General features: G+C 42.5%; 1 protein-coding gene across 1 annotated transcript; it reads right to left on the reverse strand.

Annotated features, from left to right (window-relative positions):
• Window positions 1–628: 628 nt before the first annotated feature.
• LOC126194900 (60S ribosomal protein L10) lies at window positions 629–25870 on the reverse strand. Its single transcript, XM_049933259.1, has 6 exons — window positions 25759–25870; window positions 25598–25626; window positions 22810–23008; window positions 22622–22728; window positions 935–1097; window positions 629–847 (listed from the first exon to the last, which is right to left on the reverse strand). The coding sequence occupies exons 2-6, from the start codon at window positions 25618–25620 to the stop codon at window positions 677–679; spliced, it is 663 nt and encodes a 220-aa protein (XP_049789216.1). The 5' UTR covers window positions 25621–25626; window positions 25759–25870; the 3' UTR covers window positions 629–676.

A 25870-nucleotide genomic window follows, 5' to 3' on the forward strand; every position in this document is an offset into this window, starting at 1 on the left:
CACACACACACACACACACACACACACACACAAAGGTATTCAACCATTCTTCCTGAACTCCATAAGTGAAAAGAACAGAAAGGATCTCTAATAACTGGTACAATCAGATGTACCCTCTGCCTTGCACCTCACGGTGGTAGGCAGAGTGTAGATGTAGATGTCCAATTCACAAGCCAAAAGCCAGAAGCTGACACTGCAAGAGAATTTAATATTTTTTAGGAGACTGCTCAAGTATATGAGCATGCCTTATTTGAATACATCAACAAAAACAGTTTTTCTAAAATTTTTCACCTTAGACTTTTCCAAAAAATCAGCTTATAACTTTAAAAAGTGATGTGGTGGTTTGCGTAAATTTATCTTAGCATTAAAATCAGAAATAGTTGACATCGGGAAGATAATACCACTTTTGAACAAAAGTGATGCATGGTACTTTTCCAAACTTCGAGGTTTAATTTGACACCAACAACTCATCACAAATAAGCTGTAAATGAAACCTTTGACTTGTGATTTCTATAATCCACTTTTTAATTATATGTATTCTATTAAATCCCCATAACCATCACAATAAATTTGAACAATAACCTTAGTGTTTGTACTCAGATACAAATAAAAGATTGCAAACAAAACATTTCAGGTTTCCAAAGATTTTAATCATTCAAAGATCATATAATTTGAGTTAAGCCATCTGTGCCAATTCTACTTGAACTTTCTTCCAAGCATCAAGTGGCCCATGTTCCGGGCGGTATTTCACATTACATCCATCACTGGCAAGCCTTCCTGCATCTCTAAGTTTCTCATAGACTTCACGCTCATATTTAGTGAAACCCCATTTCTTGGAAACATAGATCTGCAAAGTTAAAAGGCATTTAGAACAAGAAACACAGATTATGGTATTAACAAAATGTCAACGTATCACTGAAGTTGTTTTGTTTACCTTCTGGCGACCAGGGAATTTAAATTTGGCACGGCGGAGTGCCTCAATCACAGCAGCTCTGTGACGATCACTTGTCCTCACACTCATTATGGGCTGACCAATTCTTACACGAGCCACTGTGCCCTGAGGTTTTCCAAATGCACCACGCATTCCAGTCTGGAGCCTAAATACAGTTGTTCAATAGTTAGCACATTTAGAGCCTTCTACAACCCAAACAATGCAGTAAAATATAAGACTGCAAAATGTTATTGCCACCCTGCAAGTACGAACTGTAGTTGCCTCATTCACACAACTTCTTGTACGAGTCCATTTTGAAGTATGAATTCAGGACTGGCAGAAACAGCTATTTTGTAAAACTCCAGGGGAGTAAAGATATTATTGTGATTTCCAAGCTCTTTATCAACAAATACATTTATTTTTCACAATTTCTTACACTACTTCCAAAATGAGATTTCACCGTCACAGTAATGCTTTAAAATTTCACAGTACTTGTAAATAATATTTCACAGCACGTACAACTCTATGGATAACTTTCTTAGGTTTCCCAAAAATGCATCAGTGAGAAATATAACCACACAATACTCACTAAAGTTGCCAAACAATATATAAATGTTAAAAAATATGTCCCACTTCAAGAGTATGTAACTGCTCACATGAGAGTCCCAGCTTGCTACCATTTGTCAATTTAGTAGCCATTGATTGCAGCCTACATCCACCTCTACCACATTTAATCCAGTATGTCTCATTACTTGATGTTACATTGTTTTTGCCCTATTATTACACACCTCCTGCCCCATTAGAACTACTGTCACAAAAATTTGATTATGTAATTAAACCACTCTCCCCCTCCAAGAGTACATATCAAAACAGATTCTCTCCCATAGGTCTCAATTCTCTCTACACAATTTCAGCATTAAAACTGATACCTGCGTACACTTGCTGGATAAATGTCTTATTACGGTTAAAGCATAAGAGCTCGGAACATCAATAGCATTCAAATGTGTGTTCCACACATTTATTCTAATTTGTGGAATAGTTTTCTTAATTACGTACACTAGAGTGTTCAGTTGATTTTCCCTTTGCCCATTCCATTGCACACTTCAATATTAATATGTTTCAAAAGGTTCTTTTATTTTAATAAAGTAACACAGTGCAGCAAATACTGAGACAGTGCACCTCTTACATTTGAGACTAGGAGGTAGTATCAGGTTAGACAAACTGAGCAATTGTGTGATTCAGTTCAGATAAATACAGCGACCCTGAAATCATTTAACTCAAACTCTATTCAGTGTTGGAAAATAACATACGGATAATAAATGTAAGTGGAACAAAGCTCATGCAAGGGCAGGGGAGAGTGAAAAATAAGTACAGCAAGCTGCTACTCCTGACCTAATATGATCCAGCTTTGCACTTAGCTTGTGGTGTAGAACACAAAAACCAATTGAGATGAAGCTTTGCTAATGCCACAATCTCTCAAAATTTGTTGAAAAACACTTGGTTGTGATAAACTTACTCAAACGAATCTGATGTTAATTGGGAGGGGGTGACAGGGTGGGGGAAGGGGGGAACTTGCATGGAGAGTGCAGGGACAGTGGGTTACCTGAGACTGAGGTCAGGATGATTATGGGAGCATAGGAAATGCTGTATGGCCACATCATACGTTAAGTGACAGTGCTCAACAACTGGACATGCAAACTTCCAGCTACAAGCAGCAGCATCGAGCAATATGCACTGTCCCCTACGTGCAAAGCACGAACTCCCACTAAATGACAGCTACCAGAGCCATCCAGTTGTTTTACTAGTCAGCACCTATAAATTGTGGAATATTGTAACTCAGCAGTTAAGCAACAAAATAAACTTTACTTTGGAAAATAAGGTGATAAAGGAGCACTGACAAGAAATTTAGGAGGAATCTTCATTGGGAACATAAATATATCAAACTACAAAGGCCACCAGTAAAGTACTTCAAACATACACATATGAAGGGAGATACGTTTGACTATCTCATCAATGAATTAAAAATAAGTGATCAAGAACTTTCAACATAAATGCAGAAAATGAGTGACTAATGTAAATACATAAAACAAATCACTTTTGCCACAGGTTGTTCATGGTATGGAGGAATGACTGGCGTGTAATTTGAATCTTACATCCCGAGTTTGGCCCAACTACTTAAATTTTAAGTGACAAGTACAATCATTGGTTTTGTGTACTATGTTTTCCCAATAGCCTTTACACTGCATCTTAAAGTATATTTTTAGTGTATATGCTACACAGTATTCACACACATCAAATTTCTAATAAATCACACTGAACAATCATGAAATTTTACTGATGATTGTTGGGAATGTAATTCATCACCAGTCAATGTTCATGCCAAGTGTTTAAACTAATCTAAATGGTCAGCATAAATAAGACAAAATTTTTAAAAACAAAAAAATCAATCTTTTTCTTAAATCATTTCTCCAAAAGTGTGAAATAAAACTGATTAAAGAAACATTTGATGCACCTTATTTGATCTACATGATTTCAAGCATCATTCAAGAGACAATTTTTTTTTTTGCAAGTTATTTCACAAAATATTTGACAAATCTCTCATTTTTTATTTTCTAGTTTTATTCAAATACTATGATTTTACTGACCTCACTTGTGTTCCTAGAATCTTCCATTCTTGAAGTGTCCTAAATGTAAGTGTTAATTCAAAGGAAGACTTTGACAGGTATATTTGATGCCCAAAATAGTGAGGCCTTGAAGAGATGAATTTTTTGACACTTCATTTACATAGCTAGCAGTAGCTGTTTGTGAATTAATCAGTTTAGATCAAATGATAAAACCCACCCTCACAAATAAAACGTAAAACTAAATCTGTTGATGTCAGATAAAATTAGTGGCAACAAGTCTGGTAATCGAAGATTTCATCGCAGGGCTGTCAGTCAGACAGTGCACCAGAATATGGGCCACTGTCATTAGGTGATGTCAGATAAAATTAACGGCAACGAGTCTGGTAACCGAAGATTTTGTCGCAGGACAGTCAAACTCAGACAGTGCACCAGAATATGGACCACTGACAACTGGTCGCCACATCAACACTGAGGCGGGTCCTCACAGCACAAGAAGTAGCCGTGGGTCACCCAAGTGAGGCCAATACAGAGCCGACAGAACCACAGTTCCTGCAAGAGACCCACATGGTGGACTGCCACACATTCTATGTGCCATAGTCTCCTCAATGGCACATAGTTTGTTGTGCATACTGAGACTATGCCATTCTGTCACCAAAGCTGAAAAACCTGGCAGTGTAAAAACTGAAAAACCTGGCAGTGTAAAAACGAACGCATCTCAGTTGCTGGAATGCCAATCTCAATAAGCAGTTTCCATGTAGCCTGTTTGGCCAGCCTGTCAGCAAGTTCGTTGCCTGGGATTCCGACGCGTCCTGGGGTCCACACAAACACCACTGAATGACCTGACTGCTCCAGGGCATAGATGAATTTCTGCATGGTTGTTACCAAAGGATGAGGGTAGCACTGGTTGACAGTTTGTAGGCTGCTCAAGGAGTCAGTACACAGAAGAAATGACTCCCCAGAGCATGAACGGATGTGCTCAAAAGCACAAGATATAGCCACCAGCACTGCAGTGAAAACATTGCAGCCACTGGGCAAGGAATGCTGTTCAATATGTCCTCCATGGACATACGTGAAGTCGACGTGACCATCAGCCATCGAGCTGTCTGTACACCACTTCATGGCCTTGGTACATGTCAAGAATCAAGAGGAAGTGACAGTGGATAGCTGCGGGATGAATTGAGTCCTGTGGACCATGTGAAAAGTCCAGGCAAAGCCCAGCCTAAGTGTAAATGAATGGACCTCAAGTATAGGTAGTAAAGGCAAGGACACCAGTTCAGATAGTAGGGATCGGACAAAAACTGCAATTGTACGCCGTGACCTGGGTTGCTTATGTGGGAGATGAACTGCTGTGGATGGGAAAAGGAGACAGTAATTTGGATGTGCAGGTGCACTACAGACGTGTGCAACATGACTAGTGAACAGTTACGCACACCTGACCTGCAATGGAGGGACTTGTCCTAAAAGCTTCCGCCGCTAGTCTAACACCACAGTGGTGCACTGGGTCGAGTAAACACCACCGAGGGTGCCACCAAACCATAAACCACACTCCCATAGTCAAGGTGGGATTGATGAAGGGCTCTGTAGAGCTTCAGCAACATAGAGCAATCTGCCCCACTTGATGTTGCTCAGGCAGCAGAGGCATTGAGGTGCTGCCAGCACTTCTGCTTAAGCTGACAAGAGGTGGGGAAGCCAAGTCAATCATCCGTCGAAAACCAGTTCTAAGAATCGATATGTCTCCACTACAGTGAGGAGATCGTCAGTAAGGTAGTTCTGGTTCCGGATGAACAGTACAGTACAAGTGCCCAACACATGACTTAGCGGCCGAAAACAGGAAGCCGTCGGCTACAGTCTGCGCCTTGTGGATGGCTCCATGTACATGCCGCTCAGCAACACCAGTATTGGTAGAGCAGTACGAAATGCAGAAGTCGTCTGCATACAGAGAGGGTGAAAGACAGCCCTACAGCTGCTGCTAGACCATTAATGGCCACAAAAAATAGGGATACACTCAATACACAGCCCTGGAGGAACCCATTCTCCTGGATATGAGGGGACCTATGGGAGACACCAACTTAAACACGGGAACTACAAAGCAACAGGAAATTCTCAATAAAAATCAGGAGTGGGCCTCAGAGACCCCACTAGTGTAATGTGGCAAGGGTATGATGTCGCCAGGTGGTGTCATACGCTTTTCGTAATCAAAAAATATAGCAACAAGGTGTTGCTGTCCTGAAAAGGCTGTTCGGATGGCAGACTCGAGGACACAAGATTATCAGAGCGATGGAAAGATGCCATCACACCAAATCCAGTCAAAGATCCCGAGGAGATGTCGCTTTTAGTCAGATGAGAGGTGTTCAATCATCTAACTGGATCTGATCTGGTCCAGGAGCTGTATCGGGACAATGTGCAATAGCACTGAGGAGTTCCCAATCTGTAAATAGGGTGTTATAGGGTTCACTGTGGCGTGTAGTGAACGAAAGGACCTTCCTTGCCAGCTCGGCAATCACATTTGGGGCGGAAGATAACACGCCATTTATGGTAACACGGGGGCACCTGTTGGGGACTGGTACCCAAAAAGACATTTGATCTATGCCAAGACCTGGGAAGGTGACGTATGGCACGTGATGGTCGAGACTTACCTCTCCCAACACTCCTGTTTCCGTCTTTTGTTAATCTGGTGAACACCGGCACACAGCTGTTTAAAGGCTATGAGGTGCTCCAGAGAAGGGTGTTGCTTATGCCACTGTAGAGCTCGCCGACACTCCTGAATTGTCTCAGCGACTTCCAGCAACCACCAAGGGACTTTCTTAGGCCAGGGCACCTTAAAGAACGAGGGATAGCGTTTTCTGCTGCCAAAATGATCGTTGTAGTTACCCGCTCAACCACCACATTGATGTTACCACATAGGGGAGATTCAACGGTGACAGGTGAAAGCGACCCAGTCTGCTTTGTGTAAAGCTCATCTGGGCATGTATCTGTGGGCCTGACACCGGAGCAGTGACAGGACGATGAAGTGGTCACTACCACACAGATCGTCATGTGCTCACCAGTGGATAGATGGGTGAAGACCAGGACTGCAAGCTGAGAGATCAATGGCCAAATATGTGCCATGTGCCACACTGAAATGTGCGGGGGCAGCTGTATTTAAGAGGCAGAGGTGGAGTTGTAACAGTAAATCTGACATTACTGCCTCTGAAAGTAAGCACCATGCCACCCCACAAGGGGTCAACAGTGTTAAAAATCTCCCAAAAGTAGGAAAGGTTTAAGAGTTGCCATAGCTCAGCCAGGTGGTGGAAAAAACTGCCGCAATTCCACTGGAGGATGACATTATCGTGAGGCTGGGAAGGCATGAAGCACGCAAGGAGGCACGTTATGCCTCAGGATCACCTGCTGCCACCGATTGAGTATTTGTAGCCATTTCTATGGTGGATGAGGTATCAGTGAGAACCAGGTCCGCAGGGGACACTAAGATCTCCACCGTATCCTCAATTGCAGAGTGATAGGGAGTGGTTGTGTTGGGGCCACCAGAGGGTCCTGTTTCTTAGACTGCTGCTTAGTTTGCTTGCTCTCTCACTTCTTTAGGGGCTTGTTGGGAAGATTTATCCGAATCAGCTTCAAGCACGGAGGAAGACCATGAACCTCTTCGTCCAGCAGCTTTTGGCTCCTTTAGTCACTGTCGAATGTCCGCCATGGCATTAATGGGGACCCTGGGATAGGGGGGAAGGGGGGGAGGAGGCAAAGGGACCCCTCCACACAAAAGGAGGTTGTTGCTTCTCCAGCAGGGAGGAAAGGATCGATGTCCTGTGTTTGTGGGGCCTTGCTCTCGAACCAAGTGATTTGAGAGCAACAGAAGACGATTTGCCCCCTACCATCAAGGGGGTGGATGTCTTCTTGTGGCCCAGAGGGCTCACTGTTCGTGGCACAGAATGAGGATCCACTGGCACTTGGGACGGCGTTGGTGACTTGGCTGCCACTGGCACTTGGGACGGCGTTGGTGACTTGGCTGCAGCCTATGTCGGCGTCAACCGAATGGGGTATAATCTTCCGAATTTACCTTTAGCCTCTGTATAAATCAACCAGTCAAGGGTCTTGTACTCTATGATTTTCTGCTCCTTTTGGATACTGAGCAGTCTGGCATGCAGGGGGGAGTGATGCTCTCCAAAGTTGATGCCAGTGGGAGGAGGCGCACAGAGTACTTGGGTGCAGTGGACGCCTGCAGTGCTGGAAGTGCAGCGGGAAGACGTGCCCAAACATCCAGCACTCAAAGCACTGCATAGGGACTTATGGTTTGATATCACAGCGGTAAACCGTCACCTTGACCTTTTCAGGTAATGAATCACCCTCAAAGGCATAGATTAAGGCACCGGTAGCAACACTGGGGAGTTTACAGCTCAGGCATCAGCAGTGCAATCCGTATTGTCAGGGGGCTACCATAGGTATGTGTTGGCCCCACCACAACTTACTGGCTATCGTGTTGGATATTGGGCATAGAGAAATCCAATATTGTCATGGGGGCAAAAGATGACAGGAGACAATGGAAGAAGATAACTTACCCCAAAACGTGTCCTCGCCCAAATAGTTGAATCGCAGGTGGTGATGCAAAGACATGACAGAGATTTAAGAGATTGAATCCAAGGACACTGGATAACTCATGCACCATGTAAGGCATCCTTCCACATATGGCCCCCACTTCTGTAGAATTTCGAGTGGCAGGTCAAACCATTGAACGGGACCTGAACTCATAGCACCGAAAAGTGAGAGACTCCTCAGGCCTATTCTAACCTCCGGACCTGCATGGGGTACTGGACAGGTCTTGCATATTGGTCTGGGGTTGGGAGCGGCAAACAAATGGACTAACGATACGTAGGTGGGTGATGGAGCACTAGTTTATGAGGGGTGGGAAGGATATTTGATGGAATGTCCCTCATTTCAGGGCATGATAGGGTTGCCACAAGTTTAACCATCTGAAATTCCCTGATTTTCAGATAAGTTTTAGCATATTTCCCTGACAAATTTTGACAGTGATTGATTGAGAGGGTTTATGGGACCAAGATCAGTCCCATGATTCCATAGTTACAGAAGAAAGAGGGTCTGCTAAAAGTAGATGGATCCAGTCAGGGGAGTCAAACTATAAAGCAAGTAAAAACTCACACAGTAAAAGGCATAAAATGTTAGACCAAATCTAAAAACTGGAAAAAAGCTTTCCATGGAGGAGTGGTCATGGGGTCCCAAACAGAAAACGTGAAGAGGCCCCAACCACAACCAAATTACCCCTGCTCCAGGAGTACAGCAAAACCTTATACTTGGAATTAACCACTTTCACTTTCATGGAGGAAACTGAGGACCAGTTCAACCATCCATGAATTGTCTGCTAATATTTAAGGACTATACATAGGACGAAGGACCAGAAGAAGGGAACATTCCACCAATGTGGGATACAATCAGTCTGGCTACACAAGCATATTGTGGGGGTGATTTGTTGCACAGCAGGGGAAACAATGGGTGAGCCTGGTATGACCAATGCATAGATGGCATAAAGCAGTGCACTCCTCCCAAAAGTAGAAGGAAGAGCACCAAATTGTAATAGTCTCCTGCATTGTGTGGAGTTTATTACTGAGAGCAGTAGCACACCAGATGTCATTCCACTTTTGGGCAAAGAGATTAGACAGATCTACATATCCATAGCCAGAGTCATGAACAGGAATGGAGGGTGAGTATCAGCTTATCTAGCCAAACAGTCAGCCAGTTTATTCCCTGAGTTTATTCCATGAGTTGGGACCCAGAGAAAGACAAGTGAGCAGGCAGTACGGCCAGAGGAGGAGAGAAGGTCATGGATAGCAGAAACCAAAGAATGAAAAGAGTAACAGGCTACTCAATGGGTCAGTACATATTAAATGTGCAGCGACACCTGAGTAACAAAATGGAGGGCCCTGGTAACAGCTAGCAGTTCTACTGTAAACACACTACATGATTCCGGCAATAAATGGTGTTCGAATCCAGAAGGTGTGGAAGCATATCCCACTTTATCTTCTTAGAACCATCAGATAGTAGCACTCACTCGATGGATGGGATGTACAAGATGCTGGAAGACCATAGGTGCAACAGACCTTAGGTCCCAAGAAGAGGTGACTCCTAATCTGTGGTCTAGGCACCATCCAAGGGGGGGATGGTGTGAGGAACTACATGGGGAAAATTTCAGTGAACAGAGATGGAGATCCTGACGGGGGGAAGTGAGACATTCCAATTGACAATTCCACCTGCGGGCAGTGATCAGGAGGGAGATGTCCCTCACTTGCTAAGAGGACAGAACACGGGTTGGTCAGGGAATCTGAATATCAATTGCCTAAGAAACCAGGAGTTGGCTTCATCGTATTTGTAGAGGGGGAATCCCCACTTCCATGAGGACATTGTCAAGGGGATTGGTGCGAAAGGCACCAATAGCCAGATGTACCCCACAATGGTGAATAGGATCAAGTATTTTCGGAGTGGAAGGAGCTGCTGAGCCATAAATTGACTTCCATAATCCCCCATGAACCATGGACCTTGCCGTTGGTGGGGAGGCTTGCGTGCCTCAGCGATACAGATGGCCGTACCGTAGGTGCTACCACAACGGAGGGGTATCTGCTGAGAGGCCAGACAAACATGTGGTTCCTGAAGAGGGGCAGCAGCCTTTTCAGTAGTTGCAGGGGCAACAGTCTGGATGATTGACTGATCTGGCCTTGTAACATTAACCAAAACGGCCTTGCTGTGCTGGTACTGCGAACAGCTGAAAGCAAGGGGAAACTAAAGCCGTAATTTTTCCTGAGGACATGCAGCTTTACTGTATGATTAAATGATGATGGCGTCCTCTTGGGTAAAATATTCCAGAGGTAAAATAGTCCCCCATTCGGATCTCCGGGCGGGGACTACTCAAGAGGACGTCATTATCAGGAGAAATAAAACTGGCATTCTACGGATCGGAGCGTGGAATGTCAGATCCCTTAATCGGGCAGGTAGGTTAGAAAATTTAAAAAGGGAAATGGATAGGTTAAAGTTAGATATAGTGGGAATTAGTGAAGTTCGGTGGCAGGAGGAACAAGACTTTTGGTCAGGTGATTACAGGGTTATAAATACAAAATCAAATAGGGGTAATGCAGGAGTAGGTTTAATAATGAATAAAAAAAATAGGGGTGCAGGCTAGCTACTACAAACAGCATAGTGAACACATTATTGTGGCCAAGATAGACACAAAGCCCATGCCTACTACTGTAGTACAAGTTTATATGCCAACTAGCTCTGCAGGTGATTAAGAAATTGATGAAATGTATGACGAGATAAAAGAAATTATTCAGGTAGTGAAGGGAGACGAAAATTTAATAGTCATGGGTGACTGGAATTCGTCAGTAGGAAAAGGGAGAGAAGGAAACATAGTAGGTGAATATGGATTGGGGGGAAGAAATGAAAGAGGAAGCCGCCTTGTAGAATTTTGCACAGAGCATAACTTAATCATAGCTAACACTTGGTTCAAGAATCATAAAAGAAGGTTGTATACCTGGAAGAATCCTGGAGATACTAATAGGTATCAGATTATATAATGGTAAGACAGAGATTTAGGAACCAGGTTTTAAATTGTAAGACATTTCCAGGGGCAGATGTGGATTCTGACCACAATCTATTGGTTATGAACTGCAGATTGAAACTGAAGAAACTGCAAAAAGGTGGGAATTTAAGGAGATGGGATAAACTGAAAGAACCAGAGGTTGTAGAGAGTTTCAGGGATAGCATAAGGGAACAATTGACAGGAATGGGGGAAAGAAATACAGTAGAAGAAGAATGGGTAGCTCTGAGGGATGAAGTAGTGAAGGCAGCAGAGGATCAAGTAGGTAAAAAGATGAGGGCTAATAGAAATCCTTGGGTAACAGAAGAAATATTGAATTTAATTGATGAAAGGAGAAAATATAAAAATGCAGTAAATGAAGCAGGCAAAAGGGAATACAAACGTCTCAAAAATGAGATCGACAGAAAGTGCAAAATGGCTAAGCAGGGATGGCTAGAGGACAAATGTAAGGATGTAGAGGCTTGTCTCACTAGGGGTAAGATAGATACTGCCTACAGGAAAATTAAAGAGACCTTAGGAGAGAAGAGAACCACTTGTATGAATATCAAGAGCTCAGATGGCAACCCAGTTCTAAGCAAAGAAGGGAAGGCAGAAAGGTGGAAGGAGTATATAGAGGGTTTATACAAGGGCGATATACTTGAGGACAATATTATGGAAATGGAAGAGGATGTAGATGAAGATGAAATGGGAGATAAGATACTGCGTGAAGAGTTTGACAGAGCACTGAAAGACCTGAGTCGAAACAAGGCCCCGGGAGTAGACAACATTCCATTACAACTACTGATGGCCTTGGAGAGCCAGTCATGACAAAACTCTACTATCTGGTGAGCAAGATGTACGAGACAGGCGAAATACCCACAGACTTCAAGAAGAATATAATAATTCCAATACCAAAGAAAGCAGGTGTTGACAGATGTGAAAATTACCGAACTATCAGTTTAATAAGTCACAGCTGCAAAATACTAACGCGAATTCTTTACAGACGAATGGAAAAACTGGTAGAAGCGGACCTCGGGGAAGATCAGTTTGGATTCCGTAGAAATGTTGGAACACGTGAGGCAATACTAACCTTACGACTTATCTTAGAAGAAAGATTAAGAAAAGGCAAACCTACGTTTCTAGCATTTGTAGACTTAGAGAAAGCTTTTGACAACGTTAACTGGAATACTCTCTTTCAAATTCTGAAGGTGGCAGGGGTAAAATACAGGGAGCGAAAGGCTATTTACAATTTGTACAGAAACCAGATGGCAGTTATAAGAGTCGAGGGACATGAAAGGGAAGCAGTGGTTGGGAAAGGAGTGAGACAGGGTTGTAGCCTATCCCCGATGTTATTCAATCTGTATATTGAGCAAGCAGTAAAGGAAACAAAAGAAAAATTCAGAGTAGGTTTTAAAATTCATGGAGAAGAAGTAAAAACTTTGAGGTTCGCCGATGACATTGTAATTCTGTCAGAGACAGCAAAGGACTTGGAAGAGCAGTTGAACGGAATGGACAGTGTCTTGAAAGGAGGATATAAGATGAACATCAACAAAAGCAAAACGAGGATAATGGAATGTAGTCTAATTAAATCGGGTGACGCTGAGGGTATTAGATTAGGAAGTGAGACACTTAAAGTAGTAAAGGAGTTTTGCTATTTAGGGAGTAAAATAACTGATGATGGTCGAAGTAGAGAGGATATAAAATGTAGACTGGCAATGGCAAGGAAATCGTTTCTGAAGAAGAGAAATTTGTTAACATCGAGTATAGATTTAAGTGTCAGGAAGTCGTTTCTGAAAGTATTTGTATGGAGTGTAGCCATGTATGGAAGTGAAACATGGACGATAACCAGTTTGGACAAGAAGAGAATAGAAGCTTTCGAAATGTGGTGCTACAGAAGAATGCTGAAGATAAGGTGGGTAGATCACGTAACTAATGAGGAGGTATTCAATAGGATTGGGGAGAAGAGAAGTTTGTGGCACAACTTGACTAGAAGAAGGGATCGGTTGGTAGGACATGTTTTGAGGCATCAAGGGATCACAAATTTAGCATTGGAGGGCAGCGTGGAGGGTAAAAATCGTAGAGGGAGACCAAGAGATCAATACACTAAGCAGATTCAGAAGGATGTAGGTTGCACTAGGTACTGGGAGATGAAGAAGCTTGCACAGGATAGAGTAGCATGGAGAGCTGCATCAAACCAGTCTCAGGACTGAAGACTACAACAACAACAATCTAAGTTGGACAAGACCAAAGCATTCTGAAGATGGAGAAGAGTAGCATGGTCTGCACTCCAAGATGTGTGGGCCAGGAAGTGGAGAGCACTAAGCTTCTGCATGCATGTTGTCCTCAGGTGGTGAATATGGGGCAGCCATGTCAGCTTTTCATCAAAAAAGGCCCAAGAAACAGGACTGTGCTGCAACATCTAGGAGCAGGTTGCCTAAATAAAATTCTGGATCTGAGTATACTATGAATTGATGACAAAAATGCAAAACCTGTGTTTTGGAGGGAGAAAATTGGAAGCCTAGGGAGACAGCCCATGCAGAAGTCTGCCGAATGGCAGCTTGGAGCCAGCACTCAACAGACGCTACCGAATGGGAGATGCAGCATATGCAAAAATTTTAGACATACAATTCCGGGGTAACCTGAGGGCCCACAGAGGTTACAAGCACATTGATGAATATGAGGAAGAGTGTGACACTTAATACGGAACCCTGTGGGATACTGTTCTCCTGAATCCGAGGTATGCTAAGTGAATGCCAACTGAACTCTGAAGAGTCAATGGGATAAAAATTCGCGAATAAAAATTTGAATGGGCCCATGAAAGCCCCAGTCATGGAGGATAACTAATATGTGATGGTGCCAAGGCATGTCATATGCCTTACATAGGGCAAAGGAGACTGTTACAAGGTGCCGACAGTAAAAGCCTGTCGGATTGCAGTTTCAAATCTGAGTAAATGGTGAGTTGGCAATCGTCCTTCCCTGAAACCACACTGATGTGGTGACAAAAGGCCCCGAGATTCAAGAACCCAACAAAATCTGAAGCTAACCATCCTCTCAAGCAGTTTACCAAGTAAATTCATCGTGCTAATTCGGTAGTAGCAGTTGAGACATTGGGTTCTTCCCAGGCATAAGGACGGGGATAACTATAGTGTCTCATTATTGTGAGGGGAAGGCACCCGTGAGTCAAATGTGGTTGAAGACCCTGCATAGATATTGCCTATGTATAATGTACAAGTGTTAAATCTGATTGTGGACATAATCTTGGCCTGGGGCTGTGTCATCTGAAGTAAGAGCCTGCAAGATTTCCCATTCAGTGAAGGGTTTGTTATAGGATTCAGCTTGATGATGGTTGAAACAGGAGGGCCTGTTCAACTCTGTTTCTGTTGGAGGAAGATGGCAGGATAGGAAGAAGACACTGATGCTGCCGCAAAGTGTGTCACGAGGTGTTCCGCAAGGATCAATGGGTCAGTAGACAGAGCACCTTCGAGGATAAGACTCTTTACAGTTGACTGTTGCTGGTGGCCCAGAAGGCTACAGAGCTTGAACCAAACCTACAATGAAGAGCCATACATCCCCAGGAAGGAAAAATAGCTCTCCCAGCACTCACTTCTTCTCCACTCTACAAGGTAACGAACTTGGCCTGGAGATGTTTAAAAGGGAGGAAGTTGGTCTTTAAGGGTGTTGTTTAAATCACTGCAGTGCCCGTCGGCAGTCCTTGGTCCACTGTGGTACTGGTCGATGATGGACCTGTGAATGGAGGCAGCAGTGTCAGCAGCATGAAGAATAATGGCAGAGATGCCCTGCAGTACCGCATCAATGAAATTATTGTCACAAGGTGACCAATGTACGCAAGCCACGAAAGAAAAGGAGGAGATTGTGAGGTCGATAGTAGTAAAGGTGCCATGAGTGGCACTGAAGTGGGCAGGGGAACTGTCATTGAGGAGACAAATCAAAGTCTGTAATAAGTTGGTCAAGTAGAAGACACCTACCCGACAAAGTGGCACTCATGGGGTGGTATGCACTTAAGTCCCCAAGGAGGAGATATAAGGGTGCGAGTTGCTGTATTAAGGTAAACAGTTCAACATGAGGAAATGCCTACTAGAGGGAGGTAGACACTGAAAACCGTGATTGCCAGAGTCGTCTACACACTAACCACTATTACTTCCAAGGTGGTATGAAGGGGGATACAGTCACTAGTGAAACTGGTGTGAAAACCCCTCCAGACACTACCCCAGCCAACACAGTTCGAACAGAATGCCCAATAACATGAAATGTTAAGAGAGTGGTCATCACGAAAGAGATTCTTAAAGAGCAGGACAGAATAGAGTAGGAGGAAACTTTCTGTTGTATTACCAGGTGGCGGCGATAATATCCGTTGCAATTTTACAGGATTATCATGTGGTGAGAGTCCAGGTGAGACAAAGAAGCCGAAGGGAGGTCACCTCCCTTGGACAGTGGTAGTCACCAATGAGGATGTGGTGAAATCCATAAAAACTGAGTGATTCAGGATGAGGTGGAAGGGGCAAAGCCCTATGAGAAGCCTCATCCTTTGACTTGTGCTGCTGCTGCTCCTTCTCCCTCAGAGGGAGGGAGGAGGCATTATCAGTAAGGGAAAAGATTGCAATGATGTCAAAATCGGACAGAGAGCAAGTTTGATTTGGGGCCCTGAGCGCGGGTCTCTCCTTCAGCCCAAGGGTGCAAACTTCCTGTCCCCAGAATGCTGGGGAGGAGGAGGACGAGAAACAGTTACTGGAGGGGGAAGGACAGGAGCCACCAAGGTTGAGAAAAGGGAAGGGCAGTAGGAGGGGTAAGGGGAAGGGGATTAGGAGGGGAAAGTGTACCTAAGGCAAAGGTAGAGGTGAGAATTACAGGGTATGAGGTCTGTCAAATTTCTTCCAGGCCTCGAAGTAGCTGAGATGGTCAAGGTTCTTTATTTGTTGAAATTTTTTCCTTCATGCACACTGGACACATTGGTTAGTGGGGAGAATGGCGGCCACGAGTCACCACAGATGGGAAAGGCATCGCATCGTGAGGACATGTGGCAGAACTTGAGGCAATGGAAGCAGCGCATGGGGAGTGGAATGTATGGTTTCACATCGCATTTGACCACTATTACCTTTACCTTCTCAGGCAAGGTATACCTCAGATATGAAGAAAGTGCCAGTGTCTACACAATGGTCCCTAGGGCCTTTATGACACTCCTGACGAAATGAACACCACATCATTCCAATTAGCCTTATGTTCATCATCGAACTCGAGGAGGAGTCCCCATTGAAAATTACATACTGTGTCATACTGAGTGACTTGCGAGGAGCAATAGCTGCAGGCACAGAGGTAGGCTGGCTGAAGGTGTCTTTATAAGGAGAGAGCCACATGTCATCTTAATGATTCAGCTTCACCGAACTTGTCCTCGATATGTTCCACAAAGAAACGGGGTTTGGTGATGGTAAAAGTCCCCCTGCCGATCCTCGCACAGACGAGGAACTGCAGAAAGGGTTTCGTCCCAAGCCGGCATGTCTGTCCCTCCTCCCAGGGTGTATCCAAGAAGGGTAAGGCTCGAAAGGCAGAAACAGGAACTGAGACAGAACTACTTTAAGGAAAAGACGCAGCTGCATATGAGTGGCCAGAGAGTTTAACACATTTTCTGTGCCAAACTTCTGCCCTGGTACCATCCACTCTGAACAGGGGCTTGTCTTGTGGCACCACCCAGCCACAGCAATGGCTGGCTAGCAGGACAGTCTTAGCCAGTTCTGCTGCCTCGAAAAAATGGGCAACCCCTTCTATGCTTGCACAAAGCATTCACAGCACAGGTACCAGCTGTGTGATTCCTGTGGTATCAGGGGACTCAGCCAGATGGGTACATAAGAGCCCCACCACACAGACTGGCTACCGAGCTGGTGACCTAACAAGGAGGCAAAAGGGCTTTGGTGGGGTGAGAGAGGAAAGGAACCCACACCACAGACACTAAGGAGGGGGCCGTTCCCCATCTGGCACACACAGCAAACTTCATGAGGATAGCTAGGCCGACAAAGGACACCAAGAGAAGGAAAGGAAGGGGGCAAAGTCAAAGAAAGGAGAACAAGGAAGGAAAGGCTGCAATAGCTCAGGGACCCGAGCACACCACACACATACCCATAAAAGAGCTGTTGGCCCCCTGGAGGGGCAAATTTTGAGATCTCAAGCACACGTAAAGACATACATTGACAAAAATGCAAGGACTTCTGTGTTTCTAAACATGCGAGCAAAAATCTTGAGTACTAACATCAATATCTTTTGCCGTGAACTGTTTTTAGACGGAGAAAGCAAGCCAAATGATATGTTTCATGAAGACCACCGATATTTTATTTCAATAAAATGAAACATTTGGTGACAAAAATACGTATTTCATTGGAGTCACAAAACAAATTTAAAATACCTTATCTATTTCAGAAACAACCTTAGAAAAAAGTTGGCCGCTTCAAAGAAGTGTGTAAGGTAGGGAAGTTGTGTAACCCAACACCATAGGTGACTGCCAATAAAATATTGATTCTATTATATTCATTATTATCAGTTATTACCCACTGAGGTATGCTTGTTTTTTCTTCATGAAATATGTGAGTACATAGTGTACAAACTGCCAAAATTTTCTTCATCTTATCATCCTACATTTCTAATAAACAATCTACTTACAAAGTACCAAAACGTACTAGAATAAATAAAATGTCTATAAAATACCGCACTGTACAATGTTCTTGCTGTAAGACGGTCAGAATTCCTGAAATCCATTGCCAGTGGCCTCTGGCCTGCCAAAGAGCACTGCAGTCCTGAGTCCATGGATAAACCACGAAAATCTGTCGCATTACACCACACACAGACCTGGCCTGCAGGCAGATCAGTGAGACTGCATCCAATGGGCAGAGCCTGCACATTAGTCGGAAATGTTGGGCTTCAGATTAGCAGGCCCAATCTGTCAGATACATGGCCTGCGGTTTTGGCCCATCACGAAAGCCCACTGGTGTGGCTAGCCATCTACATGTCACAGACACCATGTTGATGAAATGAGACTGCAGTGATCAATCCATGCAACAGATAACTTGCTTGAATACTTTGAAAATCAATACTAATGAGGACAGGTAGCAACTCACCGTGAAGACGATCACTGAGCTGCAGACAGGCAAATAAAAGACAATCACACTCTCCCAACTAAATTTTTGGCCATGGTCTTTGTCAGAAAACAAGAGCACACACACATTCACACAATCATTCACAAGCAACTCATGCACACTGACATCTGTCTCCGGCCGCTGAGTCAACAGTCTGAGAATCAGATACAAACAAACCACCCCTCACACCTCCCTACCTCATCAGCAGCTGTTAGGTTTGCAGCACTGACTGCAAGCGAAGGGGAGTGGTATAGAAAGGGAAGAAGCAGTATGAATGAGGGAGCAGGGAAGCAGCTCACATACTCAGCTGCACCCAGCCAGTGACGATTCATGACATCTCAGTAAACAAATCATTTCAATCTAATGAGCCAAAAACATTTTCCAGTGGTTAGAAGTTGTTCTAGGAGGGAATCGACAAGCCACTGGTAGCATTTAGAGGCTGCTGTCCATTCAAACAGTACATCCCAAGCAAACTGCAAAATATGGGCTCAAGATACAGATTCTGTGTGACAGCAAATCATAAAGCCCAAATTTATACAGGAAATGAGAGTGGATTGGCACCAGAAAACATCAGGGAAGGAGAGTAGTTGCTGATCTTACCTCTGATTTGTGGGGTCAGAATGTAAAATGTGAATTTTTTTACATCATTCAATTTGTGACAGCTGCTTCAGAAAAGGAAACAATGTTAGGAACCACATGTTAAAATAAGCCAGAGCTTCCACAAAATATGACCAACAAGAAGGTTCACAGCTCTTCGTTTTACTTCGCAAATGACACTACAGTTGTCAATTATAAACCTAAGAGAAATAAGAATGTTGTACTAATGAGCACTCTCCACCATGGTGGGGGAATAAGTGACATGGCTGGCGAGAAGTCAAAAATGATTTTAGATTATAATTCAATCAAAGAGGCTGTAGACACCATCAACTAACAGGTACATAAACGTGAAAACAAAAAACCATTAGTTGGTCCATAATAGTTTTCTACACTATTCTTGATATTGCTGCTTATAATGCATATGTCTTGTGGACTTCGACTGACCCAAGTGGAATGAAAGAAAATTGACTAGATGGAGAACATTTTTGGAGGAACTTGGAAAGTCACTGGCTGCAAAGCACATTGCATCAAGGAAACATTTTCCAAGAACAGAAGATTCTCTGAGAATGATCAGGAGCATCCAAGACCCTGAAGGAGTGGCAGGTGTGGCTAAATCAGTAACTAGAAACCACTAAATGTGCACGTGCTATTAGGTCTCTCCTTCAAGCAATGACAATAAAACAAACGTTTTGTCAAAAGTGTAATAAATGTGTATGTAAATCACACATCGCCACTTGTGTCCAAACTGCAGTCAGTAAGAAGAAAGGAAAGTTAATATGGGCAGATAGATGGTTGAGAAAGACTTTTTGGTGGAAATGTTTGTTCCTAATATAAACTGCTTGAATAGTAAAATAATAAATTTTCTTTAGTGAAGTTCTGTTTATTATTATCATCATTACTTTTGCTATCATTGTTATCACTACAATCATTAACAACCTACTGTAATAACAATGTTCATCGATTACAACTGCACGAAAAATACGTTTGAGTAGAAGCTTTTTTCAGCACTATTATGTCTGATCATATTGACTCAAACAGGTACATTTGTGTAGCAAATGTGAACAGAACAGTCCACTATTGATTCTTTATATCTGTGTATGTGTATAGCTCATTGTAAACTGTTGCCAAAGCCAATTACAGACAATGCCTGTAACTAGTAACGGAAATACGGAAGCGTCCGATCCTGCCCGTCTGCTTTGACCCACGACGTCACAAATATGGCGGAAACGACCATAAACCATGATTCCAATATGGCGCATATAAAGTCGGTACGTACACATTATAAGAACGAAAATACATCGAAAAACACACACACACACACACACACACACACACACACACACACACACTTTCCACAAAAAGCCTAATGACACTAATGGGACAAGCGGGGGAAATGGGGTGTTTTTGGGTGGGGGCAAACTAAATATAAACAAATTTAGACACCCGCCCCCATAAAAACCACACAAAATGATGAAAAAATCCATCATCACAAAACTCCACAAATACCACTAAACACAATAATATCTGGAATCTGACACTTCCCTTGACCTATATAGCTCAACAGCAGCTCCCGACCCCATAAGTTAGGATCAAACACTTCCCTTGGCCTACATAGCTCAAAAACATCTCTCGATACCAATATCAACATACACAGCCACACAATGGGATCGAACACTTCCGTTGACCTGCGCACTGTTAATTTTATCCGTCATATCCATTCGTGAACATAAACAACAACAGATTAATTTTACTAAAATTACAACGCAATGTACAGCGAACAACACTAAATTAACCTTCACACAAAATCGTTAACTCACTGAAATGAATTACACTACAAACACAGCCGACACTCTAACAATTCTGGATAATGAGCAAAAGCAAACTGAGCCCATTACACCACACAAACAATAACCCTGAACATACTACCAGAGAGCACAACAAACCACAACACGCCGACATCTACAAACACGCCACACTCACAAACCTAACTCCGCGCCGTCATGACGTCACACACAACAACACCCTTACGTCACGGGTCAAAGCAGACGCGTGAGATCAGACGCTTCTGTCGACCCCTAGTAACTTAATAGTCTGTTTTTGTTCTTTGCACTGCGTGTGGCATGTTTAGTTGACGTACAGTGCCTAATTTGGTAGGGAAATTTCACAAGAAAGTGGCAAGACTAAAACCATACTCCTAAAAAAATACTGAATTTCAGATTTTCTTATTCAAGCATGTTAACCGAAGTGGTGGTGTTTGGTTTGTGGGGCATTTCAACTCCACGGTCATCAGCGCCTGTACAAAGTCCCAATTTTTACATAATCCAATCCAGCCAGTCACGAATGATGATGAAATGAGGAGGACAACACAAACACCCAGTCCCCGGGCAGGAATTTAAACAGAGACCCTATGATCCAGGGACAGCAACACTAGCCATGAGCTGTGGACCTTCACTAAGTAAAACTACAATGGAAAGTATTTCTAATGGACATAAATGACTCTTCAGTGGTTAATTATAAAGAGTGCTTGCAATGTTATGATACATATTGTTAAAGAGGCAAAAAAGTATAGCATTTCTGCCAAGTTCCCACATTGATAACAATGAATACATATGTAAGGAAATGCATGTTACACCAAATCTTCAACAGACAATGCACATACAGTGCTGTTTACTCACAACCTATTCCTTGTTAAAAGATGGCGAAAATCTGTCAAGACAAAAATTTTCAGTAAGTTTGAAAGTACAATGTGGCTTGGACATGCTTCTTGATCTTCATTTATGATATTTCTGTATTCTGCACCAAAAGTTATGACAGTAAGCTGAAGGATAATAGTTGCATTATGTGGGCTTATAAAATATCAAACTTATTTCGTGTTTCCAATGTAGACACTCACCCTAATTAAAATGACTAGTAGGAAATACGGAAGCGTCCGATCCCACCCGTCTGCTTTGACCCATGACGTCACAAATATGGCGGAAACAAAAACACACACACACACACACACACACACTTTCCACAAGAAGCCTAATGACACTAACGGGACAAGCGCGGGAAATGGGGTGTTTTGGGTGGGGGGCAAGCTAAATATAAACAAATTTAGACGCCTTGCGTAGCTACAACAACGCGTAAGTGAAGACAGCCATGCATGAATACCCACCCACCTCCCCAGGGGTCGTAACCCCTGCAACCCATAGAAGATAAAGATGCTTCAGTAGCTGATTAGTGTTTTTTGTCTTTTTAAAAAAAAATCTCACGGGATAGAACGAACAGATCAGAAAGAAATATAAGAAACTAAAACAGAAATTCGAGGAAACCGATAATTAAAATAAGTAATAAGTGTTTCTAAATTTAAAAAGAAATCTCACGAGATAGAACAGATCAGAAAAGTAAATAAAATAAGATAAAACAGAACTGGAGACAGCCACTCTCAAACCAAACTCCGCGCCGTCATGACGTCACACACGACAACACCCTTACGTCACGGGTCAAAGCCGACGCGTGGGATCGGACGCTTCTGTCGACCCGACTAGTACCTATACCAAGCTACAGACAGTGCTGAATGCTGGCAGTCATTCATGCAGATTCCTTAGGTACATTCTCTACAAACTTAAAATGGAAGCTCATAGTATCTTCCATACTGAAGAACCCACAATGGCTAGTTCAAGTAAACACTAGATAGCCTGCCTATTTAAGTTGCAAAGCAGAAGTAATCATTCACCAGACATTACCAATATTAACACCACAACAGTGAACTTACCTGTCAGCTCCAGCACACGATAACATTTTGTTTATACGAATTACATGGAAGGGGTGAAGCCGCATTCTGATGTGAAACTGGTCTTTACCACAGTTTTTCACCATGTACTGCAAAAGAAAGTTATGTTAACCACTAGGCATTTCTGCAAATGTAGTTGAATTGAAGCCCCGTTGTAAAATTCAGCAAACCTTATTTGCACAGATTCTACCAGCTTCAAGTGCCTCCGAGGACAGTTGCTCATATTCATCTGACACAAGATGCACACACAGTGGGAAGTCTTCAACTCTTGCTTTTTTCCTTCCCAAGTCAAATATTCTGATCTTGGGATCAGGAACACCTCTGCAAAACCTTGACTTTGGATACGGTTTATTTTTGCAGTAGCGATAGCTGTAATAAAGTCAAATTATTTGCATCATTAAAAGTACTAAAGAAAATTCATTATCATGTATCTGTAACTGTATTAAATCACTAAGAGATACATGTACCTCCAAGCAGAATGATAGGCAAGAAAGAGGAAGGTAGAGTTGCTAACATTAATCTTTCTTTCAAACTAGACTCTCAGATAGCTGGCAGGAGGAACTATTCCTGATTTTGAAAAGGCATTTACTCATTTCCAATTGCTATTAAAACAAAGCAAAGTATCTGTAGTGAACAATTTCCAAGTTCATCACACAATCTTTCACTCTGCTTGTTACATATGTTTTGTTTGTGAGTATGTAGACACACTGAATCATGTTCTGCCCACCAGAAAGTTACTATCAAAACAGGCCATCTGATTTCAATTAATTCAGCTACTCTGGCACCAGGCCAAGAACCAAGAAGTAGCTGGGAGGGAAAAGGAGGTTGGGTCCTCTATGTAACTTGTACGCTTACGACTAGTATTGGAAATTACACATTTTGGGAAAAAAAAGGATGAATCTGGCTTACCACTGCCATTTTCAAAACCCTATCTTCCTCCCAAATGGGCTAAACAAAATTCACAAATTTACTCACTCTGACAATTGCCTGAAAGACAAGCAACACTTGATTGTACAAGAAAGATAAATAAACTGTGTAAACTGAAGTAACTTCTCTTACACCATAAATTGTTTTCATGTAACTACTTCAAAATTACATTTTAATTTTGAATAACTTATCACAATTATAAATAGCTACACGATGAAAACACTGACATTAAATACAGACAAAATTATGGAAACAATGCACCCACAACTCTGGAAACACTACAGTGGCCAAAGGAATTATCCAATTCCACCCATCCGATATGACCCTAGGTGTAGTGGTAGCGATGCATATGACATCAATGCACTGTGGAGTTTATGAGTTTGTGTGTGTGTGTGTGTGTGTGTGTGTGTGTGTATAAACGCACACGGGCGTGCACTGGCTGAATGTCAAGTTATATTGGGTTCATCTGAGCTTGGATGCGTGAAGTAGTTCAGGATGTAAGGTTTAGAAGTGTTTTCAGTGAGTTATCAATTATTTTTTGTTTATTTGCTGGATATGACAATGGAATATAACAATGCAGTGTTGCAGTAGGAGATAGGACAGGGCATGTCTGTCATTAAAATCCTCCAGTTATTTGGACTGATCATTGAGACTGAAGTGTAGCACTTGTCGCAACATGAGGTTAAGCAGAGTTCCATCTTTTTTCTGGGTTTATATCCGAGTTGTGATGTTTTGTGTATTTATGGTGTATTGAATGTGCTTTAATTTATGTAGTGATATTTGATTTTTGAGCTGTATTGGTTTTATTTCTTATAGTTGCAGGTCTTGGTATTTTGGTATAAATAGCTGTGGTTCACATATATACATTTAACACAATTATAAAAACAATCCATTACTTAAATTCAGGAACTATACATAAAATGGACAAGCCTTCAACATGTATTTTGATGCGTATAGGGCTACTGTGCATAAATCATGAAAGAATGCAGGGATGGGGGGTTGTCCAATACATAGCTTCTACCACGGAACTGTACAGCTACATCTCATGCACCCCACTGGGTAACAGTCAATCAAAACAACCAATATGGTGTTACAAACCCAGGAACAGACCACCTGTCACACCACAAGTAAATCCCACAAGAACAAAAACTTATGGGGAGGACAGCTACCACATTTCTGTGCTCTGTGTAGCCTACCTAAACAATAAAAATCAGTGACTGGACAACGATAAGTAGATTAATTTGCCAGGTGCTATAAATCTGCATAGTATACCAAGGAGGCTTAACACAGTCATTCAACACCGTCCGACAATCCGTAAAGATATCAAGTTCCGTAATGATAAAGTTCCTATCTTAAAGCTTATATCTCACCCACTACTAAGCAAATTACAAAACACTAACAAAAGAGCTGCACATTGATACGTAACAAGTAAAATTTGAACAATGAAGGTATTGATGCTGTTACTGAAAGCCCTGCACTCTTGTTTAAAACCTGGAGGGGGAAAAAAAAGGCCACTGCAGAACACACAGAAGGACTTCAGTGTAAAAACGCAGCAAACATTATCTATCCACATTTTTAGCTAATAAACTGTGCCAGCTCAACAATGCAAACAGAACTATGTATTTTAGCACTGACTACGTTCATGTGCCAAACTAACAACACTTCCATCGCAATAACTCAACAGGAGGCTACTTAGCACTGACAGTTTGGCAAGTTCCATATAAAGGGGCCACACTACGATTACAACAGTTATACGTAAGGTAACGAAACTTAATAATAATTTAGCACCCTCGCAAGGCACGCTAAACTATCTTCAAATGACGCAATGATAAATAACTATTGTGTGGTTACGCTTTATTGTGCAACATGCCATCGACTAAGGTTAAAACATCATAGGACAATAAATTTGGTAAATCAGTAGTTATTTCTTAAACGGTCAGTAAAAAATTAGAACCTTTACGGTGATATTAAGATATAGATACTAATCCAACACAAGACTACAGTAATAATGACCATATCTTAGGCACTCACCATCTCGCTGGCCGCCGACCCATCTTGGTCTGAAAAACACAGAAAAAGGTTACTTTCTATCATTATAGCTAAAACTACAATAGGGGCACTGACCACAACATTTCTTTCATTTTTTAATAATACACAACAACGGATGCAAAACGATTACTGACATATCTTACCTCTTACAGCCACGCGTCCTACGGCCAAATGAACTAATGTGGGGATCAGAGATAACGGAGTTACGATCCAAATGGGTGGTACCAAAGATGATAAGAATTACGATGTTTCATT

This window comes from Schistocerca nitens, chromosome 1, assembly GCF_023898315.1.
Source record: "Schistocerca nitens isolate TAMUIC-IGC-003100 chromosome 1, iqSchNite1.1, whole genome shotgun sequence".
Classification (NCBI taxonomy): domain Eukaryota; kingdom Metazoa; phylum Arthropoda; class Insecta; order Orthoptera; family Acrididae; genus Schistocerca; species Schistocerca nitens.

Excerpts from the sequence above, each read along its gene's own strand:
- LOC126194900 (XM_049933259.1), bottom strand. The coding sequence starts at position 25,620 with ATGGGTCGGCGGCCAGCGAGATG. Across the intron at positions 23,009-25,597 it reads GGTCGGCGGCCAGCGAGATG|CTATCGCTACTGCAAAAATA; the intron begins GTGAGTGCCTAA and ends ACTTTATTACAG. Across the intron at positions 22,729-22,809 it reads GTAGAATCTGTGCAAATAAG|TACATGGTGAAAAACTGTGG; the intron begins GTTTGCTGAATT and ends TTTCTTTTGCAG.